Here is a 26,707-nt window from a genome sequence, read left to right as displayed (position 1 = left end):
GCCCTGCTCCACTTAGATCAACCATTCAACCTATCATGAAAACACCAGAAACTTCAACACTCTTTTATCATGGATACATGTGATTGAGCATATTATATGTGATCTAACAATGAAATAACTAAAGGTAGTTGAGGGATTGTCCAAATATAGATGTGTTAAAAAAATGTAACTCAGTACAACAGATGCACAACAAATAGAAACAACATATTAAGCACTAATGTTAGAAATAACTAAAGTTCCAAAAAGGAAGAAAAAAGGATTACCTGTAAGTAATTTTATCAGTGAGTAAAATCAAAACATTTACCAAACTCCATGATCAAAACTTAAAAAGAAGATACCGCAGCATGTTTCACAAACAGTAGCCGATTTGATTTGGTTGTCGAATACTGCAGCTCCCCAGTATTAGAGAGCGAGAGCAAGAGTGATGAGAAGAAAAAATTGGAAAACATGATTTGTGAGGATAGTGAAAATGAACATATACAAATGATTTTTTTTTCAATTTAAATTTTAAATTTTAAAACAATAAAATTTGTAGATTAAACAAATAATAATCATTTACATAATTTATCTAATTAATTAATTAAAAAAAATAACAACCATGCAAATCTACTCTGAACGCCGATTAGATCTCACGGTTCTGTTTTGGTCGTCGCTGCTGTGCTCTCGGCTTTTATAGTCTGTAGTGCTCTCTATGGCCACCACTCAGTACTTTCCAGCTATATGCTCTCTTTCGCCCCTTCCTCTTCCGTATCCATCACCACACATCGATGATTATCACGAACTCCACCGCATCAGTTGCGACCACCACGCCATACCATCGTCTACCACCATAGCAATCGGCACCTCATCCACCGCCGTAACCCTACCACCACCGCTGGCATTGCCTCCACTGCGACGACTCCCCTGAAGGTTGGAGCCATGAGGTACAATGACATCCTCTGCCTTGGTGAGTGCATGAACTTTATAACTTTCATCTCCAACTTAGATTAGGAACAGGAAGAAGAAACGAATGAAGGAAGGGAAAAAAAGAGGAGGAACTGACGATGAAGGAGAAGAATCGAAGAAGAAGAGGAGGAAGAGAGAAAAATGGAAACAGAGAATGGAGACGTAGATGATGGGAAATTGGGAATGAATCCCTTTTTTAATTGATTTTGAATTCGAAATTTGAAATTCAAGGGAGTGTGTATATGTAAAGTGATCCACTTCTTTTTTCTCTTATTTCTCATCTTCTTTCTCATTGCCTCCTTTCTTCCTCCATACCTCCCACCCCAACCACTGTCTCACTTTCTCTATCCCTCTCCACTGCCTCCATTCCTTTGTCCTTTTTTGCCGCCTCTTCTCCTCCTCTTCTTCCTCCTCTTCCTCTTCTCCATTGCTTCAACTCTTCTCTCCCTCCCTGGCTCCCTCATCTTTGAGCCTCCTTATGCTTAGATTCAACGCAGCCTCTACTTTGCATCTGTTTTTATCAAATCCACCGTCGCCGCCTCTGTCGTGCCTCCCTCTCCCTCTCTCAATCCGCCTTATAGATCTATCTTGGTCTCTCCGACTCTTCTAATTTCGTCTCCACTTCTCTTCTACAATTCCTCTGCCTCTCTTCCTCGTTGCCAGATCCATTTAATTTTCTGTTTTTTTTTTAATTTATATATTATATATTTATTTTTTATTTAAATGTTGATTGAAAATTGTATTTATATTTTAAATTAGATTGGATCTGAATTTTTAATTTATTTTGTGTTTGTTATTATTAATAGTTATAATTTGTATTGAAATGGTGGTAAAGAAGTGGTTATGGTGGTTTTAATAGTGGTAATTTGAACAGAAATAATGGTAAAGAGATGGTATTGATGGTTTGTGGCAGGGATAACATTGTCATTTTGTTAGAATGGTAAATTGTAAATAATGTTATGTCCTTAAGTACCAAATAAATTCTCAAATTCCATGTCTCATTGTGTCTGTGTCATTTTGTGTATTTGTGTTTGTGTCTTATTTATTTCCACCCACTAATCAAACAAAGCCAAGGATGATAAAAAAAAAAAAGTAGGTACAATGTTCAGAAGAGTAGTGGAATGAGGGTGGTTTGATCATGGAGTGTTATTGTAATAAAGATCATACATAAAAATTTGAAAAATTCTAGAGGATGCTACATAGAAATTCCACCACTGAATAAACCTTCTTTTAAAGGATTGTTATAGGATAGGATTAGTCTCCTTTTAAAATAATAAAGGAACCAATTTATTCCATGGTAATAATTTTCAAAGACTTCTAGAAGATAAAATTTATTGAGAACCAAAATATTTAATCTAAAATTTTTTAGGGATGAATTTGAATGTTTACTCATAAAACAAACTCCCACTAAATTTATGGGTAACCAAAATTCATCTTAGAAGAAGTTTAGAAAAATTTGACACTAATTATTTTCAGAGGATCCAGACATACTTTCAAATTTTTATGAGAAATTATTAAAGCTGCTTAGTATTAGTGGTGAATGGTCAAGTTAATAAATATATTACAAGTCTCATTTTTTTAAAGATAAAATTTCGAGAGTATTTATAGATACGAGACATTCTTTATTTCTTTAAATAACTTTTTACAGTTGAGTTACATCATTCAATGATAATATATTATCAAGCAAATGTTTTTGTTGAGGATAGCTTTAGAATTTAGAAACATATTAAAAAATACACCCAGATTATTTATTCTTCCATCTTAATTAGGACAAGTAGAGCATTCAAATGTTGCAACTATTGTGTAAAGTTTCATGGAATACAATATACATTCCGATACGGGAATGGATACGCGGTACGCAGTATGTTATTAGTAAATAAAATATTTTATATAAAAAATATATATATGATGTTCCGATAGGCAGATAAATTGATACGCAATACGTGTAAATTGGTACGCGCTGCTTTATGGGTGAATTCATAAGAGTATGCTCTTGTGTTCTTTTTTCCTTTGTTTGGCCGGGCAGGGCAATTTTTTTACAATCTAAGACTAATATTCCAATCTTCAAGTATCATTATTAAAAATATAACAACTGGAGTTGACTAACATACACTGCCCCTCCCATGTCATAATCACAATCACCATCAAAACTAGGAAAGGTGTATCCTAATTATATTTACATATTCAATTCATTGTAATGCTGATGGAGGGAGAATTATTCCCTTTGCTTAGAAGGTTAATTGCTGCAATCTTCTAAGTCAAGCATAAACATTACTATAATACAAAAACTGCTACTATGATCTGTTGCATGCAACATACCTTCTTCTAGAAGCAACATCACTCTTTTAGTGATAATCTTGATGAAGAACCTCAATAGAAGCAAGTAACCTACAAGATTCCATATGTTGATTAGTTAAACAAGCCCAATTGTTATCATAAATGATGAAAATTCCATTAACAAGAGTGATCAGAAAAAAGAAAAATACCATTTTCTCTTTTCCTTCTCCATATATTTTAGTGATGTTATGCAGAAGCTACATTGTGAGATATTTGCTCAATTCCAGCACACAAAAAAATCATGCTTAAGGGGTTGAGCTACAGGGGACGGGGGACGAAGAGCGAAAGATCAAGGAGAGGATGTAGCTAACTAGTTATTGTCTTTGGAATGCTGGCAAGATATCCAAGTTAGGAATAAGAATTCCTCGCCGCTCTGCAGCTTTCAACTTCGCAATCTTCTCGCACGTGATAGATATCTGATCAGGTATATTTTCTAGATGCCCTGTGGGACTATGAGGGCCTAGAGTTTTATCCTGCAAACATAAGAAAAACTTAGTTGCGAACTGAATGATTTTGGCAAATATAAAGCAGCAGGAGAGTTATATTATGTACCATGATTGTTGTTCCATTGTACAATTGAGTGGAAGGTGTAACATCCATCGGTTGAGAGTTCTTCAAAAATCGATGTTCGAGTAACATTGCAGCAGTAGGTCGCTCTGCCGGATTTCTTCTAAAGCAGCACCTCAAGAAATCTTTGCCTTCGGATGACAATGTTTCCGGTATAGGCGGGGTATCTTTCATAACCTTAAACATTGCTGCAGCCTGCATAATTGTATCAAATTAAAATTGAAAGGAAGTTATGGACTTGTACACAAACATCGTCTTAAAAACTTATCATGTACTATTATTTGCTTATAATTTAGACAGAGCTTAATAAATTGAAAAGAGATGACAGAAAATTTAGCTATGCTTACTCCTTCGAACTCGCTCCATGGAGGCTTCCCATTGAACATTTCAATGATTGTACAACCGAGGCTCCAAATATCAGTAGCATAAGCTAGATCCGAGTTGTTATCCTTATGCATAACAACAGTCTGCATAAGCTGTAACAGAATTGATTGGATTGTCAATGAATTACAGAGGAATGGATTAAGGTATCAGAGAGGAACGTAGAATAAGAATAAGATACCTCTGGAGCCATCCAATATGGACTTCCCTTCAAAGAGAGATTACCTTCATATCCATTAAGCTGTGTAACATCGAGGTTCAAAATTATTTTCATCAAATATAAAGATTAACGGTTAAATCATGGAAGTGCAACTAAAAAAAAAAAAAGAAAAAGGAAATTAAAAATTTTCTAAGTAGTCCAGAGATTCAAACTGATCAATAGGTTACCCTTAAGGAAGGATCTCATTTCAACTACATATAATAAACATCAGATCATGAATAAACATAATTTAAGAAAGGAAAACTAGCAGATTAAGGACCTTATTATTAAAATCTTCTACTGAGAGACAACTTAGTCTACTTTAAGAGATCAGGACATTAGAAATCTCAACCAATAGATAGTTTTTTAAAAGCAATAAGTTTGAGCCTTTTAACTTAAATCCTGTGTGTTCTAATGCCTAAGTTTCAAAACCAATTAGTTTAAGGAACCTTGCAGACATGACACAAGACAAAGTAATTATTGCTAGGAGGATACTTGGAACTCACATGCTTTGCCATTCCAAAATCAGCAAGTTTGACAACTCCTGCCGAATCGACAAGCAAATTAGCCCCTTTAATGTCCCTATTCATAATCCAAAATGAACAAAACAATTATGTTACAGGAAACAGTTTTCCAGAAAAAAAGTAATTGAATACTTGTGTATCTATGTACATAGGTTTCAAGCTGCAGCTAGTATGAGCATACCGAGCATGGGTCCGTACCTATGAATTGTTTTCTTGCTATGCAAGTATGCCAACCCCGAAAGAATATGGCGAGTAAAATTCCTAACGACCGATTCTGTTATGGCGCCACAATGGTCGCGGACATATTTATTAATTGAACCAGGATGTACATATTCCAGATAAATATTGAATTTGTCTTCAACCTATGAAAAATAACATAATGATGTTATAAGGTTGAGGTTGTAATAGAAATAAATTATCAATGTTGGGTACCTAAGGTTCAAGTAGAAGATCACTTACTACTTCACTACCATAGTACTGCACAATATTTGAATGTTTCAGTTGGCTAAGAACTTTAATTTCCTGAAAAATAGGTAAAGGTTAGTAATAAGGATAAAGAATGCACCACCTTCCATTGTTTCATAATTTATTAGCACAAGATTTTATTTCCAATTCATTAAAAAGATCAGGTAATGAGAACCACATTAATGTAATTGGACAGTATCTATGAAATTTAAGAGTTATCATGAAAAAATATATGGCATCAGACAAAGAAAATAGGTAAATTAAGTAAATAATTGACCAGTTAACTTAAACTAGGCCTCTTATCTTCCTAGGAACTAGAATTATTTTTTATGATCAAGTATTACAACTAAAAGAGTTGCATTGTTCACCATACTTTTCATGATTAAACATTTTGATCATCATAATCACAAATCCACCATATCCCATTGTTTATGTATGTATGCTAAGAGAACTCAAAGTAATGAATAACCAACCTGCTCTAACTGCTTTATAGACTCTATGGAAGTTGGATCCTCGTGACATAATTCTACTTCTTTCACAGCACACAATGCTCCAGTTTCTCTATCAAGAAGAGAAAATTATTTCAAATCCTTTGAAGAGACTGAAGAGAAGAGCATCAAGTACATAAAAACTTTAACAAATTTGGATACGGTCAGGACCTAATTAGAAAATTCAAACAGTATAGGAACCTAACTGAATGATTTTAAACTATAATTATACTAGGTATACACTAAAATCAGCCACTATGTATAATATATCTTGAAATACAAAATACGCATTAAAAATGAGCTAAACTACACAGATAAATAATATATCTTGAAATACAAAATACGCATTAAAAATGAGCTAAACTACACAGATAAATAATGGCTATTTTAGCGTACAAATAACATTTTTGTTTAAACTATAGAGATTTAATTACAAATTTGGTAAAACTATAAGAATTCAATGTAACTAAATTTATATACATACCTATTAGTGCCAACATAAACACTTCCAAACGTGCCACGACCAATAAGTTTCCCTTTCTTCCATTGGCTTTTCATTGGCAAAGATTCTGATCTCCCCGGGGCGTGGGAGTAGGTAGTTGCAGCGGTTAGGGTAGGTGAGTTGGGCATGGGAGGCAGGGGTAAACGGTGGACACTGACAGAATTACCTTCAGCCCGGCGCGCTGATGCAGTCTCATTCATCATGCCGCCGTGCAAGGGTGATGGAGGTCCACTTGAGCTCTTAACATGGAGTAGCTGAGGTCTTCCCTTTGGCGAGGTTTCGGTGCCAGACGCCGATAAATCAAAGATTGGATGAATGGATGATTCTGAATTAGTTATCTCCGGTGCAGACCAGAATTGGTTTCCTTTTGGAGCCACATAATGATATGGCACGAAATCATCTGTGCTACACGGACTGATCTTGGGACTTGCAAAGGGACTACTCGAACCACTCCTGCCGGAGTGGCTTAAGCAATAGTTTTCTTGAGATCTCGGTGACAAGCGATTTTCTACCTGATCAGCCTTCCGCCTTGTGTCTCGGTTGCTAGCAAAAACACTGCAACAATATTCGGGGAAAAAAAAAAAAAGAATTCTTACGATATCCATTTCGCAGGGCATATTGATATTGCTAGTATAAAGAAACAAAAACATAAGGAATAATTCTAACAGCTTCAGAAAAATTAAACATTGACACTGGTCCATGCAATAATCCTAACAGAAGTTTTAGTCCATTTTGGCAATCAATCAGAATACAGAATCATATATACATTCCGTGATTCTATTTTGTAAAGAGACAAAACCTTTCAATAATTGCACACAAATTAGGTTTTCAAGTGGCATTACGTTATTCAATAAACAATACCTCCTCATCTTGAAGCCCGTGAAGGATGAACCGTTGACAGCTGCCGCAGCATCAGTTTGATCGCGATCCTCCGCGGATCGATAGCCATTGGAGCTAGCGCCGCTGGAGGTTCTTACAGGTGACGGTTGGCGACATTCTGCATCACGCTGCGGCAAAGGCAACGGGAGAGGCATGGCGGAGGAAGAGGAGGAAGACGCTGACGCAGAGGAGGAGGTGGATGTGGTGCGAATGCCGGAAGGAGAGGTTGTCGTAATCGCCACGGCAGCCTCCTCTTCCACGTCAACATGCTTCTTGTAACTGTTAGCGGACTTTCCATCGTTGTTGAGACGCTTCTTGTTCCCGTTGCGGAACCGCCATGCTTTCTTGTGGTTTTCAACGACGGAAGAAGAAGAAGAGGAGGAGGAAGAAGAAGAAGAAGCGTAATAGTTGTTTTTGTCTTTGTCTTTGGTAAACGTAAGGTGTATCCACCGCATGGTTATTTCTCGAACAATGAAGATAAGATCAAGAGTTCTAATTCCCCTGTTGTTTTATTCAAAATTTTATTTGAAGAAATGGAATGATGATAACGATTCATGGAGCAAAATGCAAGGGAGAAGGAATGTTAATCTTTCGTGTATTAATTAACATGGTGGTTATTCTAGCGTCCTAACAAAACCTTTGTCCCTTCATTAAAGATTTTGGCAGTTTCTTTTTCGTTAGGGCGGTGATCTTATTAGTGGATATGGTTCTAGATTTCTGGCTTTCGAGAGAGATAGAGAAACAGAGAAGAAAACTACCCTCTAAGTCGAGCTCTCTCTCTCTTTCTCTCGATTTCTCTCGCTTTGTTTTTATTTTGTTGTAACAAAACTATTATGTCGGCGTGAAATAAGGGGTTGTGCTATTTTGGACGCGGTAGGCGGTAGGCGGTAGGCGGTAGGCGGTAGCTATAGGCCTATAGCTATGTGCTTTAGTTCCCGCCAGATAATGCACACAAACAACTCACCCCATACCCAATTAATTTACTCACACTCGCCTTTTACAGTTTCGTGTTTTTATTACCGAGTTCAAGTTGCATATTGTTTCATCCTATCAAGCAACGACACTTCTTTAATTTGTGTGTTATTGTGTTAGATATATTTTACATATATTGTATTTTTTTATTTAATTATGTCTTAATAAAAAATAAAAATAAAATTCAAATATATATATATATATATTTTTTTTTTTGTGACTAAAATTTAAATATATTTAGATATATTTAAATATTATTATATATTAGTATGTTTAATTTTATTCTTAATATGTATTATTAAAATAAATTTAAATTAATATATATTATTAATTATTAAAATAAAATATATTTTAAATAATTTATATAATTAAAAAATATTAAAAATAATTAAAAATTAATTTATATTTTAATATTAATAAAATATTAAAATATTATTATAATTTATTTAAAAAATATTTTATATTTCATGTTGTATTGTGTCCTGTATTAGTATCCACACATCTTTAGTTTCATCACTTCCATGGATTAGGCTACTCTTTTTACCGTCTTGTCCTTTGGTTATCTAAATGAGGTTTTAGCCTTTTAGGTATTTGAATATTAAACTATTTTTCTTTATACGGATGAGATTTTTACTTTAATTAAATATTTTATTAATTTTAATATAACAAGATGCTCAAATGCTTTGAAATTACTAGAGAATTATTTTCAAAGTCGTATATGTAAATTAGATTAAATTGATACATGGGAAAGATTGAGGAATCCATCCTTTCAATTTTTTTAATAATTAAAAAAATAAAATATGATTTATCATCATTAATTTTATAAGTACGGCCGAAAATAAATATGAGAGAGAGAACAATAAAAGATTAAAGATTACATTTTATACCTTTAATTTTTTTTTAACAATTAAAAAGATCCATTTCCATCCGACACTACAAAGTCACAACCTCAAAATGACTTTTTAAATTATCAATCTATTTAAGAAATGGGAAAAGTTACTTTCTTATACCTCAAAAATAAAAGAACACATGAAATTGGATTTCATAAATGGTGCTGCGAATAATAGTATTGCATAAAAAATAGATAGTTTTGGCTCAATATACTTTTTGAGAGGATAATGGTTAAATTCGTCCTTTAAAGATTTTAAATTAATCGAGTTAGTTCTTCTGTCATTTTTTTTTTGTTGACGACACCAAAATTTATTAATGTGGAACCTTAAGTGATACTACAACACATATTTTAATTGACTATTAATATGATAAGTTTATGAAATTAAATCAAATCAAAACCTAATTGAAGGAAGAACTTGAGGCATTGGAATCCCTCAATTTGGAGTTAATTTGATCTAATTTCATAAACTTATTACGATAGTCGCCAATTAAGACTACTAAATATGTGTTGTAGTGTCATTTAACCTATCACATCAACAAATTTTGATGTCATTAGCAATGAAAGTGACGAAAGGACTAAAATAACTAACTTAAAATCTTTAAAGAAAGAATTTGATTAAAAAAATATTTTAAAAACTAATTTGAAGAAGAAGTGATCTTTCGAATATTAATTTAATCATTCACTCTCTCAATAAGCCAGCAATTTAAAATATTTTTCTCTCCGCTATATACATTATAGGACGAAACTGCCTTAAATGGAAAAGGCATCTAAACCAAAAATACAAGCATCCTTTCCATTTAGAGTATAGAATGATGTAACATTGAAAGAGGAACGAAATCCCAATGGACAAATGACTCTACCACAATATATGAGTCAAACTGTCAAAGGAACCCCAAAAGAACTAACAAAGTACTGCTCGAAAAATATCAAAGTGTTCATTGTTCTAGTTCTCATATATATATATATATATATTTCACTTTGTAAAAACTCTTCTCATCTTAGAAAAATATTTCTTAATTGTTTGTAATCAGGTTTCATACCTCACATATCATATACCATTGCTAGAAACACGTTGCTTTGCTGCGGAGATTTGGAGGTTGTTTTCGAAATCGCTGCTAAATGGAAGGATACCGGTGGTTATGGGAGTGGTTTTAGATTGTGTTCTTGATTTGCTAGGAGTTCCTCTTGTGGTTACGTAATTTGGTAACACAGCATTTTTGTACATGCATATATGACTAAATTTTCTCAAATTTGAAAATGCACCATCCGATCATATACTAGTCAATGAAACTCTAAAATGTAACATTCCTAGCACAAACTAAAAGGTTTTATGTTCAAATCCTATAAATAGTAAAATAAAAGTGTTGTAATAATAATAAAACTTAGAAGTATTTTTAAAATTTTTAACAAACTTCAAAGACAAAAATATATAATTTAATCTAATACTAAAGAGTATTTTAGGGGAAAAAAAATGTATACACCAAACTTGTCTTCAATTCCCACTATACGTAAAAATATATATATATATTTGATACTGATTGAATAACTTTTTAATTTCAGAAACTAAATTGTAATTTTAGTCTAAGATGTTAGAAAGAAATAACTTTCAGGACCAAAATGAAGATTTAATCTTGTTCCTCAGTACTCCCAACATCATTAAAGAAAGATAGGGAAGAGAAATTGGGTCAATCTAAGATGGTCCTGTGTAAACAGACGTTTGGAGACTTGCATGGCAATTCATCTTCAAGAACTTACATCTAAGTCGTAAATTCGATAAGAAAATTGCATGGAAATCAAAATTCAAAAGCCGCCTATACTAATATAAAACAGTTGTAACATGCAGGTGCTTGCACTCATCGCTGCTACAGCATACCCACCAAACTACACCTCTTTATTTGGAAATTGAATCTGTCCCTTGGCATTTCTCCTGTTGAATAATATAACATATAAGGACTCTGAGATCATTGATCCTCCTTCGCTTGGTGTCCCAAACTTGTTGGAACTACTTTACATATGGGCATGTTTTCATTCTTGCTCAGAAGCTTCAAGGATGGATGAACCTCAATATCGCGGATGAATATCTTATCTTCAATATCAAGATTACTCACGTCCACCTCAATTTTTGAAGGAATATGCTCTGATGGACAGAGATATTTTACGCTAGTTCTGATCTTATTTAACATCCCCCCTGTAAAGGCATTCAAAGTTAATATCATGCTAGCACTATAACACATTGAAGCCAACTTAGCTATTTAAAAAAAGACCAGATATTTTAAATGGCACGCTAAATCGTCTTTTAGACTATAGGGAATTGATTAAAAATTGAGTAAAGTATCGTTTTTATCCCCAACGTTTGGAGTGAGTCTCAAAGTTATCCCTAACGTTTGAATCGTCCTATTTATGTCCCTAACGTTTCAAAATTGACTCAATGTTGTCCGTTAAGAATCTGTTAACGGAATTGATGGCGGGACAAAATTGAGACGATTTTGAAACGTTAGGGACTTAAATAGGACGAAAACGTTGGAAACAAAAACGATACATAGAAATAAATTTTAATTTTATCCTTTACTAATATCGATCTTTTACGGTACATAATTATTCGATTATTTTTTAATCACATTTAAGTAAATTACACTTAATCACATTACTTTTATTCTAAATAAATTTATCTTTTTTTATAATTTTACTCTCAAAGATTTTTATTCATCATGAAATGTTTATAAAATGACTAGAATCACATTACTGTATTGTATATGTATCATTTTTTTTCCCAACAAGTTTATGTACTAGTCATTTTACAAACATTTTATGATGAGTAAAAATTTTTAAGAATAAAATTATAAAAAATGAATTTATTTAGAATAAAATTAATGTGATTAAGTGTAATTTACTTAGATGTTATTAAAAAATAATTGAATAACTATGTACCGTAAAAAATTGATATTATTGAAGGATAAAATTAAAATTTATTTCTATGTATTGTTTTTGTCCCCAACGTGTTCGTCCTATTTAAGTCCCTAACGTTTCAAAATCGTCTCAATTTTGTCCCGCCGTCAATTCCGTTAACAGATTCCTAACGGCAAAACAACATTGAGTCAATTTTGAAACGTTAGGGACTTAAATAGGACGATTCAAACGTTAGGGACAACTTTGAGACTTACCCAAACATTAAGGACAAAAACGATACTTTACTCATTAGAAATTTTTAAACACAGCTCTATGTAATAAATGGCCATTGTGAAAAAGAATATTACAAGCTAATAAAACACACAGTGTGCTAATAATGAATGAAAGAATGAATTGCTATAAAGAGTGATATTGAAATAAAAGTTTGATTGGTACTGGAAGATATTAGAATCAATTAAAGAAAGGCAACAAGATAACCCCACGTAGAAGGCATCTAAATCTAGAATTTCCATGTTGCCCATATTTTCACAAGGTAACATGCAAACAGTCCATTGAAGGGCTTAACTCAGGGTGTTAACATGCAAAACATCTAAGGGTGCCTTTGGACATGATTCTTTCTTTTAGCATAACATAATTTTCTTGGGGCTAAACAATCACTTTTCAGTTTTCACATATTGTATAATTTGTATATTTAAAAATAATCCAAATTTCAAACAGATATATTTTCAGAACTTTTGTAGAAACTGATTATAGTATCTTCTCAAAATAGAGCAAGAAAATGGAAGAAAGTATTAATTCAAAGAAAATGTCAAGAACACATTAGTCTTAGACTCTTAGTTCAATTGCCTCCTTTTTGAGTGTGTTCTTTTCGTTATCCAAACAACCATACATACTCGCGCTCTTCTTCCTCAGAGAACTGCTTAGACAAATTCTTACAAAGTCTCATTTGGGTAGAAAAATTCCCAATTAATTTGGAGATCCTTTATTCTCCTAGACTCCTAGTTCGTTTGGTTCCTATCTACTCAACAAATGCCTTCTACCAATCTACTACCTTCTTTCATGCCTTTTTGACTACTAGTACCAAGGCCGAATAAGAGGCATGATCCCCAACAGAAACGCAATCAACTTGCAGTCTATCCTATAGAGGTCTTACATAGCAATTTATTTGCTAAATGCTAATTCAATGATTACAAACCTTTGAAATAAAAAGAGTTAACAATTGCTCTTGTTCACACTGAGAGATTGCTGAAGTTCCATATTTTGCAATTTCACATAAAACTTTCCAAACAGCTTAAAAATGGGGAATAGATTATAGAGAACAAGGTCCATATAATTAAAATGAAGGGAAAATAAAAGAACGGAAGGCGTGCAATTAAATTTATGATATCCTCAATATCTTCGACACTAAAGTTATGCCAAAATCATTTGAAAAATGGATAACAAAGAACAATCTATGTCTAAATTGTTGGAAGTTCTTATATCTTTAATTCATGTTTAACATATGCAAATTTTAATAGCAAAGTATTTTTCCAAGAAATTTGACATTTGCCAATCTCATAAAAAAAATTACAATCGATAAATATTTAAAACCTACAGCGTCCCTCAGCCAAGAAAAATACTTTGGAAGTGTTGGCAGAGGACTGAAGGGTGAGGAGTGGCATGAGCAGTTCAACAAGATCATGTTTGGAAGAGGTTTATTAGGAGGAAGGGGCAAGGAAAGCAAAGGACACTGAAGCCGCTCCTTGCCATTGCGCACATTGTATTTTGTGACCCCCCAAATGGGGTGTGTGAATAAGGTCTGTTGCTTCATCCCTTTCCTTCCCCAGCTTTTCCTTCCATCTTCTACCAAACACCCGGAGATAGGCACCACATCACCATGAATAGTGTGATGTCATCATCAATATCAACAGAATTTGGCTCTGGCACTGCAGATTTTCTCGGCCTAGTTTTATGCGTTTATTTTTTTTTTTTCAAAGTTAGGAATGAGGCTCGAACCCACCACCTCTAAGTGAGTATGGAGAAACTATGTCATTTGAGCGTTTTATGCGTTTATTGTTATTGTTTATTCATGATACTTGCACTAAAGACCTTGATCTAAAACTATATATATATAATGCATCAAAACCACTTTAAGCAAGCAACTAAGTAGTGTTGATGATATTCATATTTCATTCCCTACTAACCCAAATATTGTCAAATGACGCCTAAATTGTCACAGTGACTGAAATTTCCACACCAATAAACTGTAGATGAAAGCCAAAAAGAAGTACCTTTCTGAACACCAAGACAAACATCTTCGCCTTTGAACACAACAGGAACATCAACCTTCAAATTCATCCCATCTTCAGCCCAAACAAACACCAGATTCAGAACCTTCCCACTCTCCTCGTCCCTGTGAATCTACAGGCCACATAAATATTAAAAAATAAATAAATCGCATTCCATTTTTGTGTTGAAAAAATAAAAAAGAGCAAACCACTATTTTGGCACCAAAAAAATATAATTCCAACAAAATAACACCTAAATGAAATATCACAAAAGTCTGAAAATAAAATGAAAAAAAAAAAAAATCATTTTTGAAAATATATATCGAAGTATAAAACCTTGATGGGAAGAACAGTTCCGGATTCAAGCAAATGGGAGGATCCTGAGCCAGCACGGATCTGCAGAGGAAAACGTGTGGAGCAAAAGGAAAAGGCGTCAGGGGATTTGAGTATGGTCTTAATCTGCTTCCTCTCAACGGTGACCAAATGCTTCTTCGAAGAAAATGAAGGCCGAGTTGTAGGATCCTTTTCTAGAAGGGTCTGGAAGAAAACCACGGCAGGGATTCGACCTTGCGTTCTTTCCCTTGCAGAGACTCTGCTGCCGGTGAACTCTCTCGGGATCGCTTGGATCGTGTGATAACAAGAACTCCGGAATGATGATGGTCCCCGACGGGTAGCCGCCGCCACCGTTCTGAGGTGACCGGCGGCGGAGCGCCACCGCTGCGCCATGAGCGTCTTTTTATCAGTGTTCCTGCTGCAATGCGGAAATGGGGTTTGGGGGAGAGAGAGAGAGAGAGAGAGAGAGAGAGAGAGAGAGGGTTTTGAGAATTAAGGGGTTAAGCCGTTAAGGTTCCGAGGCTAGGTGCTTGGGTTTTTTGTTTTTTCTCACCTCTGGGTTTGGTAACCATTGTCTCCGGAACCTACTAAATGAGATGTTATGGGCCTAGCGTAGATCATTTGGCCCAATACCTTGCGACAAATTTTCTTAACTCTAACAAATGAGGTCTCATCGACCAAAAAAAAAAAACAAATGAGGTCTGCAAGTGAGGCTTTAGTTGAGTGGCTTAATATGTTACATCTGAGTTTAAATTTTGGTGGTGTTCAACTAATAGGTAGAACCTTTAAATTTAAATGTGTGTGTGAGTGTGTGATGCCTAGAATTAAAAACGGTTCAATCCATTCGACCAAAAAATCAAAAAACAAAATAAGTACGTTTTGCTGAAAAGTGTACCGGATTCGAATCCAAGCTATCACTAAGAGAAAGGTGTATGCATTATAGTGTAATATAAAAAAAAAAAAAAAAAAACAAAGTGATGGAAAATTTTGGACTGTATTATTATCTCTTGAAAAAATATTATAAGTCTAATAAAATACTCCCTGATTAAGAAAAATTAGGTAAAAATAGTAGAAGGTAATGAAAAATCTATTGAAAAAAAAATTATAAAATGAAATTAAAGCAAGATCACATTGAATTATCGCATTTGCAGTTTGCGGATGACACTATACTGTTTTGCCCTCCAGAGGAAGAGACAATTCGGAATTACAAGCGTCTTCTTCGATGTTTTGAACTGATGTCTGGGTTGAGCATTAATTTTGAGAAGTCTAGTTTCATTCCGGTTAATTGTGATCAGCGCTGGGCGCAACAGATGTGCCGCCTGTTGGGATGTAAGGAGGCCTCCCTTCCTGTTCGGTACCTTGGCATTTCCTTGGGAGCGAATCCGAGGCTAGTGAAGACATGGAAGCCAGTGATTGATAAGGTTGAGGAAAAACTAAGTCTGTGGAAAGCAAAGACTCTCAATAAAGCGGGTAAGTTGGTTCTCATTAAGTCCGTTCTGAACAGCTTGCCTATATACTATCTAAGCTTATACCAGTTGCCTAAGGCTGTAGCCGAGAAATTGATAGCCTTACAAAGACGGTTCTTGTGGAGTAAAGAAGATGGGAGGTCCGGTATGCCACTTGTGCGATGGGAGGTAGTGATGGCGCCGAAAAAGGCGGGTGGGTTGGGAGTGGGAGATGCAGTGCTTCGGAACACGGCCCTTTTGTTTAAATGGTGGTGGCGATTTTCGAAAGAGGACTGCCCCTTATGGAAGAAAGTAGTGTGTTCCTGTAATAGCATGAGTCCGGCTGAGATGCTGTGTGGGCAGCCTGTGCCTCAAAGAGGGGGGCCTTGGAAGGATATATGTCAGCTTCGAATAAGGGATCCACAGCTAAGAGAGAAGATGATCCGAGGGCTGTCAATGGACGTAGGGAATGGTAGAACTACCCGATTTTGGGAAGATGTCTGGTTACCTGGTGGGGCCTTAAAGGAGAAATTCCCAAGACTGTTTTCGGTCTCAAACCTTAAGGGATATGTAATTGGGGACTGTGGATTTTGGGATGGAGTAGAATGGATTTGGAGCTTCCAGTGGCGGCGACAACTGTTTCAATGGGAACTGGAGCTTTTGAACCAGCTACATGAGATCTTAATGACAGTGAAGCTAACGACGGAAAGGGAGGATAGGGTCATCTGGAAGTTTGATAGAACTGGTATTTTCTCAACTAAATCCTTTGTCAAGGTGGTGCAAGAAGAGGTTCTCCCGGAGGAAATAACAAGTTATAGCTTCACTAGTGCTGTTTGGAGTGGAGTTGTCCCGCACAGGGTCGAACTATTTACTTGGTTTGTGTTGATTGAAAGGGTGAATACTAAAGAACGATTGTCCAGGCTAGGTGTTATTGATCAGCGTGATAATATTTGTGCTTTATGTAAAAAGGCGGTTGAGACTGCGTTTCATCTGTTTGTTGGTTGCGAGATCACTTGGCAAGTGTGGAATGCGTGGCTGTTTGCCCTTGGAAGGTCATGGACTGTACCAGGTACACTGAAACAACACTTTGAGGGTTGGTTGCATGCGGCACGAAGTAAGGTTGAGAGGAAAAGGTGGCTGGTTGGCTTCTTTGCTGTCATTTGGGCAGTGTGGCTAGAGAGGAATGATCGAGTTTTCAATAATCATGGCTCGGGCGTCGTGGAAATAATAAATAAGTCCTTCATGCTCTCGGACGAGTGGCTAGGTGGTGCTCCCTTTGGTTGTTGATGGCAACGCCGGAATGACGAAGGGTTGATTCTACTATTCGAGTTGTTAGTAATGTTTGTCACTTGTTTTTACTTATGTTCTAGACTCTAATTGCTCCACTTTGCTGTGTTGAGCGCATGTTAATTCAAAAAAACTTTATGAGAAAGAAAATACAAATAAATCACTCCAAAAAAAAAAAAAAAACAGTTAAAACATCATTTTTAATTGTTGGTATGAAAGTTTATTTTGACCAAACATGAGTAAGGTCAAAATAGCTCTAGAATATTAAAGCACATGGTATCGAGTCTTGATGGTTCATCTTAACATCATACCAAGAAGCACAAGCTCATATCAAGATTAAAAGAAAGGAAGGAAAATCTCGAATTTGAATGTAGAAGATTAATGTCGAAAGAGGAAGGTAGTTGTAGTAAGATCCAAAGGTTCCATAACAAGAGTCGAACAAGGACTTTAGAGGTCTAGAAGAGGTTAAAGGAATCAAGAACTCAGAGAAGAGGAATCGAAAACATATTGAAGCAATCTTGGCCAAAATTGATGAAGTGGATAGTTCATTGGGGGTAGTTGAAGACGACAGAGGCTACAATTAAAAAAAATATATGCTTAGTTTTCTAGTCTAGATGTAACTGCCTAATGTGGAGAAAAAATTTGGTATTTAAAGAAGTAATCACTTTTCAGACCATGGGTAGAATTTTTTGATTCCCAAAAAGATTTAATGGTAGGTGAAATTGCTTGATGATCAAAAAGAGCCTACACATAGGTAAATAAGCTTAATCTCCAAGAAATGTAAATCTAAACACAAAAGTATTTCTATAAATAGATTATCAAAATACTAGAAAATGGGACTACTTGTAACGACCCAACTTTCATCATGTCATCATAAATGTTAATTGTCAGGTGTTAGCATCCAGTCATTCTATGGTTATGAACATATGACACCCTAAGCCCAAGATCATTCAGAAAGCCCTTAGTCTACTACTAGACTAACAAAAAATAGTAAAATCATATTCCTCAAGAAAAATGCTAATAAACAATAAGAAAAACACTCTAGTCTTGAAGGCTTTACATGTTATCAGGTGTCTTCCAAAACGCTAAACGTATTTCGTGGTCTAGGTTGTAGCAAAAAACAGTCTTAGTATTCAGCGAACGTTACCGTTGGTTCCATCTATAGAAATAGTGAAGGAAAGATGGTGAGAACCTATGGTTTCCAGCAAGGTACCAACAAAAAACGGTTGCGATGATTATTGGTTCTAGTACAAAGCTTTAGCGTTTAATCATTCCTGCGTATACTAGGTTGATCCTAGGTTCAAAGTCTCGCATCCCTAGCTTAGCATAATCTTAGTCTTTCTTTAATTATACCACAATCTACAATCTCAGTAAATAGATCAAACATAGAGAAATCACATAGCATAATAATAGAGAAACATAGAGAAATCACATAGCATAATAATCGAGAATCAAGCACATAACACCGTCACAAAGAATATGTGCAAATCACAAATCACGAAGAATACACATCAAACAACATAATGCATGTCTGCCCTATGTAGGCCATAATCTCACGCATCGGTTGACTATCCATAACTCGGCGTTACCCGAGAATCAGCCCAAATATGGCTTCATAACTGTGTATAGTCAGCATATGTGTTTCATGGGCGAAATTATTCAGGGTTGTCGACAATCATCACAGAGCTTGATGCCCCAATATGTTCCCAGTTGAGAAACAGAGTTTACAATCAGGTGGGTCTCCCCACATTATTTAGGCATTGAACAGCCGAGACAAAACCTCGACCCTGCCAAGAAATTATTCATTCACAAGCATCTTAGTGTGGTTAACGTTCATTATTCCATTACATATAGCTTTTAGGATATTTATGTATGTCATATTCTGTTTATTTTCTAAGGTTGCGATTGTTTGCAAAGACCGGAACTGAGACTAGAAGATTAGAACTTAGTATCATGTTTGGTGATTAGAGACTAGAACTAAAATTTCAGTCCTAAGACTCAAAATTTTAATCCCTTCAGTACCTCTAGAAAGTGGAAACACAGAGAACTGAAATTTTTTAAGACCGAGACTAAAACTTTAATGGTGAATGCTATGGTGCCTATCACTTTCTACCTAACTTACTAAAAAAGGTAAATAAATAATATTTAATAAATTTTACATGATTTATTTTTTATTTTAAACATTTTATTTTTTACTTTAAAAGGGAAGTTAGACAATTTAGGCACCATAACAAAGGCACCATAGAACTCACAAACTTTAATAACATTTCTTTCTAAATTTACATTCATTCAAATTTTAAAATTTCAATCTTACCCCTCTCTTCAAACAAAATTAGGACTTTTTTAGTTCTTTCATTCTTTCCTTTCTAACTCATTCGTTCTTTCTCTTGTTTCCATGAGGACATCTGCTTGAACAGCAAGGACTTGAGGCGTCGAAGAATGAGAATTAGAAAGAAAGGAGGCATTCCAAGCACGGATGAGGGATAATTACGACTGGCAGAAGAGGTAGAGGGCCTGTAAATGGGACTCCTTGATGCAATTGGAGAGGGAGTCAAAGCAGAGGGAAGAAAAATCGGAGAAGGAGAAGGAGAAGATGGAGGAGTAAGTGGCATTGGGGTGAGGTAATAGAGGAGGAGGATGAAGACATGGAGAATGTCGAAGAGTTACTTCTTTTGAAACTTGAGAGAAAAGATAATAGTGTTAATGGCAATGTCAATAGTGCTAGATCTAGACATGATATTCTAAGAAAACTTAAAACACTCTAAATCCAAAGCTTTTTCTTTGAAAATCTACTTCTTTCAAACAACCATCAGAAAATGATTCTATAGTTGTGAATAAGATTAGGCCTACAAATAAATCACTCTTTCAATGTCAATTTGGTTAGAAATAAAATGGATGATAGCAGAGATAGGAAAGCTGAGAACATTGTTAAGATTAAAAGATCTAATGTGGAGAAAAAAAAAAGATGGACAATGATAATAATAATACTTTTTATGATGCATTTGAAGAAAGTAAGAAGAAGAAGAAAAAGAGACTGGAAGAAGAAGATGAAAAAAGTAAAAGAACAAAATTATTATTATCTTTAATAAATACGGGTATTTTAATAATTTTTATTTCAGTCTTTATATTTATCTCAAATTAAATAGAATATTAAGACATAATTCAATCTCTATCTCTTAGTTTTAGTTTTTTTTTTTAAACGCAGCTTAAAGGATCCTTTTGTCTATAGTCTTTTTACAAAATAATCATTATGCCCTTTAATATTTTATATTACTATTTGCACCTTAAATTTTTTAATTAAAAGGCTTTTATATTCTCCTTCCCTCATAATTACATCTTTACCCTTAATATCTTATAAAATAACTTTTTTGTCCTTAATGTTTTAAATTTATCGGTTTATTAACCTCATGTTTTACCAAAATGACCTTTTAATCCTTAATGCTTTATAACTACTTTAATCTTATCTTTTTATCAAAACAACAATTTTACCCCTTATACCTCTGGTCCCAAGTTACTATTTCACCCTTAAACTTTTTTCTAAGGACTATTTTATCCTTAAGTAGACCTAATTATATGTCCCTATCTTTTAACATAATTACAATCTTATCTTTGTTGTGATAAGTATACCTTATCACAACTTATGTGGATGCCTATTTTTCATAAGATGCAGTTTCTCAAGGATGACTGTATTTAATATAGTTTGAAAAAGTGAAACCTTGCACATGTATAAATAGGGGGCATAAGTTGAGGCTTTTAAAAAACAACAAAAATAATAAAAAAGCATTCTCTCTTTTTATATACTGTTCTTTTCTTTCTCTTTTACAAATAAGTTGCTATATATATATATATATATATATATATATATATATATATATATATATATATATATATATATATATAAATCATCTTTATTATATTGAGTTAATTATATTAGCTAATATTAATACTAGAGTCTTCTATTTCTTATTTTATCTTATTTATTTATTTATTTTACAACACGTTATCAGCATGAGACTCTGATCAAAATTTAGGAAGACTCAGGTAACAAATTTTCATTATTTCGAAACTCTCTCATCTTGAATTCAATATTCTTGATATATCTGGAAACAATTATTTATCATGGATATTAGATGCTGAAATCCATCTTGATTCAATGGATCTTGGAGATACCATTAAGGCTGAAAATAATGCATCTCAAAAGGATAAAGCCAAAGCCATGTTTTTTCTTCGTCGTCATCTTGATGGAGGATTGAAAAATGAATATCTCACATTAAAAGATCCTGCAGATCTTTGGAAAGACCTTGAAGAAAGGTACAATTATAAAAAGTGGTGATACTTCCTCAAGCCCGATATGAATGGACGCACTTGCGTCTACAGGATTTTAAATCCATAAATGAATATAATTCTACAATGTTTCGAATCACCTCACGAATGAAATTATGTGGGGAAAAGATAACTGATCATGATATGTTGGAGAAAACTTTTTCAACCTTCCATGCCTCGAATGTGCTCCTGCAACAGCAGTATCGAGAAAAAAGGTTTAAAAAATATTCTGAGTTAATTTCTTACCTTCTTATTGCTGAACGCAACAATGAGTTGCTCTTGAAAAATCATGAAGTGCGCCCAGCTTGTGCCGCCCCATTTTCTGAAGTAAATGCGACAAATTACCCCAGAAGAGGTAAATGACAAGAAAAATTATGGAAGGAAAAGGAATTATATTCAAAAGAGAGGATCTCACCAGAAGTGGGATAAAAAAAAAAATATTGGGCAAAATAAATCAACAGAGGATAATTGTTTCCGTTGTTTTAAATGATACTGAAAATTTTACTACTCATTATGATGTATCTAATTTCTTTGAGGACCCTGAAGGAAATATTGGTCATTTGATCAATGTTGGAATAGTTTAATATGTGGGATTGTGAAGTATCTATGTAAATAAATAATGTAAAAAACTTATTGTTAAGTTTTATTTCTATGTATTTAAGTTTCAAATGTGATGTATATAAATAATGAAATATTAATGTTTATGAATTTTGAAATCATTAAATGTGTCAAGTTTTAAAATAAAATTTTAATATATGACATTATTTTTATGAACAGTGTTTCTTAGAAAAATAATTTCGATCAAGTATTCAATTTAACTGTGCATACTACTCATTTTATTATTATTATTTGTTTTTGAAGAAAATGGCAAGGATATATAATGAAGATGTATGCCTTGCGGATAGTGCAAGTTCGCACACCATTCTCAAAAGTGATATATATTTTACCCATCTTGTGCCAAAAGAGGAATATGTTAACTATTATTGGCTCAGACAATGTGATAGAAGGTTCCGGAAGAGCTATAATTTTGTTTCTTGGAGGAACGAAACTTATAATAAATAATGCACTATTATCTACCAAGTCCTTGAGGAACTTGTTGAGTTTCAAAGATATTTGCCGAAATAGATATCATGTTGAGACAATGAATGAAGGAAATTATGAGTATTTATGTATCACAACTCATGATTCAAATAGGAAAGTTATATTAGAAAAATTATCCTCACTTTTATCTGGGTTGTATTATACCAAAATTAGTGCAATTGAATCACATGTCATTGTAAACCAGAAGTTTACTAGCCTAAATAAATTCATAACTTGGCATGATAGATTGGGTCATCCGAGAACAACCATGATGAGGAGAATTATTGAAAACTTCCATGGACATTCACTAAAGAACCAGAAGATTCTTAAAACTAGTGAATTTTGTTGTGTTGCATATTCTCAAGGGAAGTTAATTTTAAGGCCATCACCAGTAAAGATTGGATTTGAGTCCCCTGAATTCCTAGAAAGGATTCAAGGTGATATATGTGGACTTATTCATCCACCATGTGGATCTTTTAGATATTTTATGGTCCTAATAGACGCATCTTCGAGATGGTCACACGTGTGCTTATTATCTTCTCGCAACTTGGCGTTTGCGAGATTACTAGCTCAAATTATTCGATTAAAAGCACAGTTTTCAGAAAATCCAATCAAAGCAATTTGTCTTGATAATACTGGTGAATTTACTTTCCAAACTTTTGATGCTTATTGTATGGCTAATGGAATAAGTGTTGAACATCCAGTAGCTTATGTTCACACACAAAATGGGTTAGCAGAATCACTTATTAAACGCCTCCAATTAATTGCTAGACCCTTACTTATGAGGACAAATTTCTCAACCTCGGTTTGGAGGCATGCTATTTTACATGCCGCAGCACTTATTCGTTTGAGGCCAACGAGTTACCATCAGTTCTCTCCTATGCAATTAGCTTTTGGCCAGCAGCAAAATATTTTCCATTTAAGAATATTTGGGTGTGCGATATATGTTCCTATTGCACCACCTAATCGCACCAAAATGGGACCCCAAAGAAAATTGAGGATATATGTTGGATATGATTCTTCCTCTATAGTGAGGTATCTTGAGATACAAATTGGAGATGTATTTAAAGCCCGGTTTGCGGATTGTCATTTTGATGAATCAAAATTTTCAACATTAGGGGGAGAGAATAAGCTTCTTGAAAAGAAACTTAATTGGAATGTATCATCGTTGATGCATTTAGATCTTCAATAAGGGCAATGTGAACTAGAAGTTCAAAAGATTATACATTTGCAAAGAATAACAAATGAATTGCTTGATGCATTTTCCGATACAAAGAGGATAACCAAGTCGTATATACCAGCGAAAAATGCCCCAATTCGAATTGACGTCCCAGTTGGACAAATTGCCACCGAAGCAAATACACGCCAGAAGCGTGGCAGGCCTGTCGGTTCCAAAGACAAAAATCATCGAAAGAGAAAAGAGGTAAATAACATTCCTGTTGAAAAAGACATAGTAAAGACACCTGCAGTTGTCCAAAATTCTAATATAGTTTTAACGTCAGAAGACGTTCAGGTACTTGAAAATTATGAAAATGACGAGATCTCGATAAATTATGTCTTTACAAGAGAGAATCGGACCGAAATAAGACAATTGTCAATGAAATATTTGCATATAATGTGGCATTAAATATCATACATGAAAGTAAGGATCTTGAGCCAAGATCAGTCGAAGAATGTCGACACAGAAATGATTGGCCAAAATGGGAAGCCATGAAGGCTGAGTTAGACTCACTTGCAAAACGTGAAGTCTTTGGACCTATAGTCCGTACACTAGAAGATGTAAAACCTGTTGGATACCGATAAGTATTTGTGAGAAAACGAAATGAGAAAAATGAAGTTGTGCGCTACAAAGACCGACTTGTGGCACAAGATTTTTCACAAAGGCTCGGTATAGATTATGAAGAAACGTACTCCCCTGTAGTGGATGCAATAACATTGTGTTATTTGGTCAGTTTATCTGCATATCATAAACTGCATATGCATTTAATGGATGTGGTAACAGCCTACTTATACAGCTCATTAGATCGGAATATCTATATGAAAGTCCCTGAAGGGCTAAAGTTGTCTAAACCATCCAATGAATATTCGCAGGGGTTATACTCAGTTAAATTGCAAAGATCTTTATATGGTTTAAAGCAATCTGGACGAATGTGGTATAATCGTCTTACTGAGTATCTGACCAAAAATGGATTCAAGAATGATGATATCTGCCCGTGTGTTTTCATAAAGAAAACTATATCTGGATTCATTATAATTGCTGTGTAAGTTGATGATTTAAATATCATTGGAACTCTTGAAGTGGTTCCAAAAGTTATAAAAACTCTAAAAGAAGAGTTTGAGATGAAAGATCTTGGAAAGACTAAATTTTGTCTCAACCTGCAGATCGAGCATACAAAAAATTGGATCTTTATTTATCAAGCGACATACACAGAAAAGATCTTGAAAAGATTTTATATGGATAAGTCACATCCCTTGAGTACCCCAATGATCGTAAGATCTTTGGATATGGAGAAGGATCAATTCCGTCCTAAAGAAGAGAATGAAGATATCCTTGGTCCTGAAGTACCACATCTTAGTGCTATTGGAGCGCTAATGTATCTTGCTAATAATACACGACCCGATATATCATTTGCTGTGAATTTACTAGCAAGGTATAGTTCCTCTCCAACCAGAAGACATTGGAGTGAAATCAAGCAAATCTTTCGATATCTTCATGGAACGGTTGATATGGGATTGTTTTATCCCTATGGATTCAAGTCACAATTAGTTGGCTATGCAGACGTTGGATACTTGTCTGATCCACATAAAGGGAGATCTCAAGCAGGATACCTATTCACATATGGTGGTACAGCTATATCATGGAGGTCCACAAAACAGACAATTGTAGCAACATCCTCTAATCATGCTGAAATACTAGCAATACATGAAACTAGTCGAGAGTGTTTTTGGCTGAGGAGTTTGATCCAATATATTCTGTCATCATGTGGACTGATTGATCAGAATATAGCTCTAACTGTCCTGTTTGAAGATAATACAGCATGTATTGCTCAACTTAAAAGTGGATATATCAAAGGTGATAGAACAAAGCATATTTCTCCCAAATTTTTCTTCACTCATGATCTTCAAAATCAAAGGACAATTGATGTCCAACAGATCCGCTCAAGTGACAATCCGGCAGATTTATTCACAAAGTCACTCCCAAAATCCTCCTTTGAAAGATTGGTACATGAGATTGGGATGCTCCGATTTCGAGACGTTAAGTGATGTCAACAAGAGGGGGAGACTGTACTCTTTTTTCCTTGATCAGGTTTTTTTCCCATTGGATTTTTCTTGACAAGATTTTTAATGAGACAGTCTCCATCACTAAAGGATATTGTACTCTTTTTCCTTCACTAAGGTTTTTTTCCACTGGGTTTTTCTTTAGTAAGGTTTTAACGAGACAATAATCCTAAATGGTCATCCAAGGAGAGTGTTGTGATAAGTATACCTTATCACACCTTATGTGGATGCCCATTTTTCATAAGATACAGTTTCTCAAGGATAACTGTATTTAATATAGTTTGAAAAAGTGAAACCTTGCACATATATAAATAGGGGCATAAGCTGAGGCTTTTAAAAAACAACAAAAACAATAAAAAATCATTCTCTCTTTTCATATACTGTTCTTTTCTTTCTCTCTTACAAATAAGTTGCTATATATATATATATATATATAAATTATCTTTATTATATTGAGTTAATTATATTAGCTAATATTAATAATATGGTCTTTTATTTCTTATTTTATCTTTTTTATTTATTTATTTTACAACAATCTTAACATTTTATCATATTTGCAATTTTACTTCTATACTTTACTAAAATTATGATTTATACTCAAAAGTTCATTTTAATTACATTTTGACCTAATTTTT

At 34.2% G+C, this 26,707-nt stretch overlaps 2 protein-coding genes across 2 annotated transcripts; both read right to left on the bottom strand.

Moving 5' to 3' along the window:
* Positions 1–2,995: 2,995 nt before the first annotated feature.
* MAPKKK5 (mitogen-activated protein kinase kinase kinase 5) lies at positions 2,996–8,145 on the bottom strand. The gene is made up of 11 exons (XM_088501156.1): positions 7,270–8,145; positions 6,391–6,963; positions 5,892–5,979; positions 5,413–5,475; positions 5,152–5,315; positions 4,936–5,011; positions 4,412–4,471; positions 4,197–4,325; positions 3,835–4,044; positions 3,432–3,755; positions 2,996–3,333 (listed from the first exon to the last, which is right to left on the bottom strand). Exons 1-10 carry the CDS (start codon positions 7,740–7,742, stop codon positions 3,597–3,599), a joined length of 1,995 nt encoding a protein of 664 aa, XP_088357282.1. The 5' UTR covers positions 7,743–8,145; the 3' UTR covers positions 2,996–3,333; positions 3,432–3,596.
* A 2,639-nt stretch (positions 8,146–10,784) lies between these two features.
* On the bottom strand, positions 10,785–15,221 carry LOC107626462 (Ribosomal protein L25/Gln-tRNA synthetase, anti-codon-binding domain-containing protein). Its single transcript, XM_016329349.3, has 3 exons — positions 14,662–15,221; positions 14,329–14,458; positions 10,785–11,339 (listed from the first exon to the last, which is right to left on the bottom strand). Exons 1-3 carry the CDS (start codon positions 15,049–15,051, stop codon positions 11,113–11,115), a joined length of 747 nt encoding a protein of 248 aa, XP_016184835.1. The 5' UTR covers positions 15,052–15,221; the 3' UTR covers positions 10,785–11,112.
* Positions 15,222–26,707: the final 11,486 nt, after the last annotated feature.

Source organism: Arachis ipaensis, chromosome B1 (genome assembly GCF_059453495.1).
Source record: "Arachis ipaensis isolate K30076 ecotype BB chromosome B1, ASM5945349v1, whole genome shotgun sequence".
Lineage (NCBI taxonomy): Eukaryota > Viridiplantae > Streptophyta > Magnoliopsida > Fabales > Fabaceae > Arachis > Arachis ipaensis.
The sequence above is the reverse complement of the archived record's forward strand: the minus strand, read 5'-3'. Positions and strand labels throughout refer to the sequence as shown.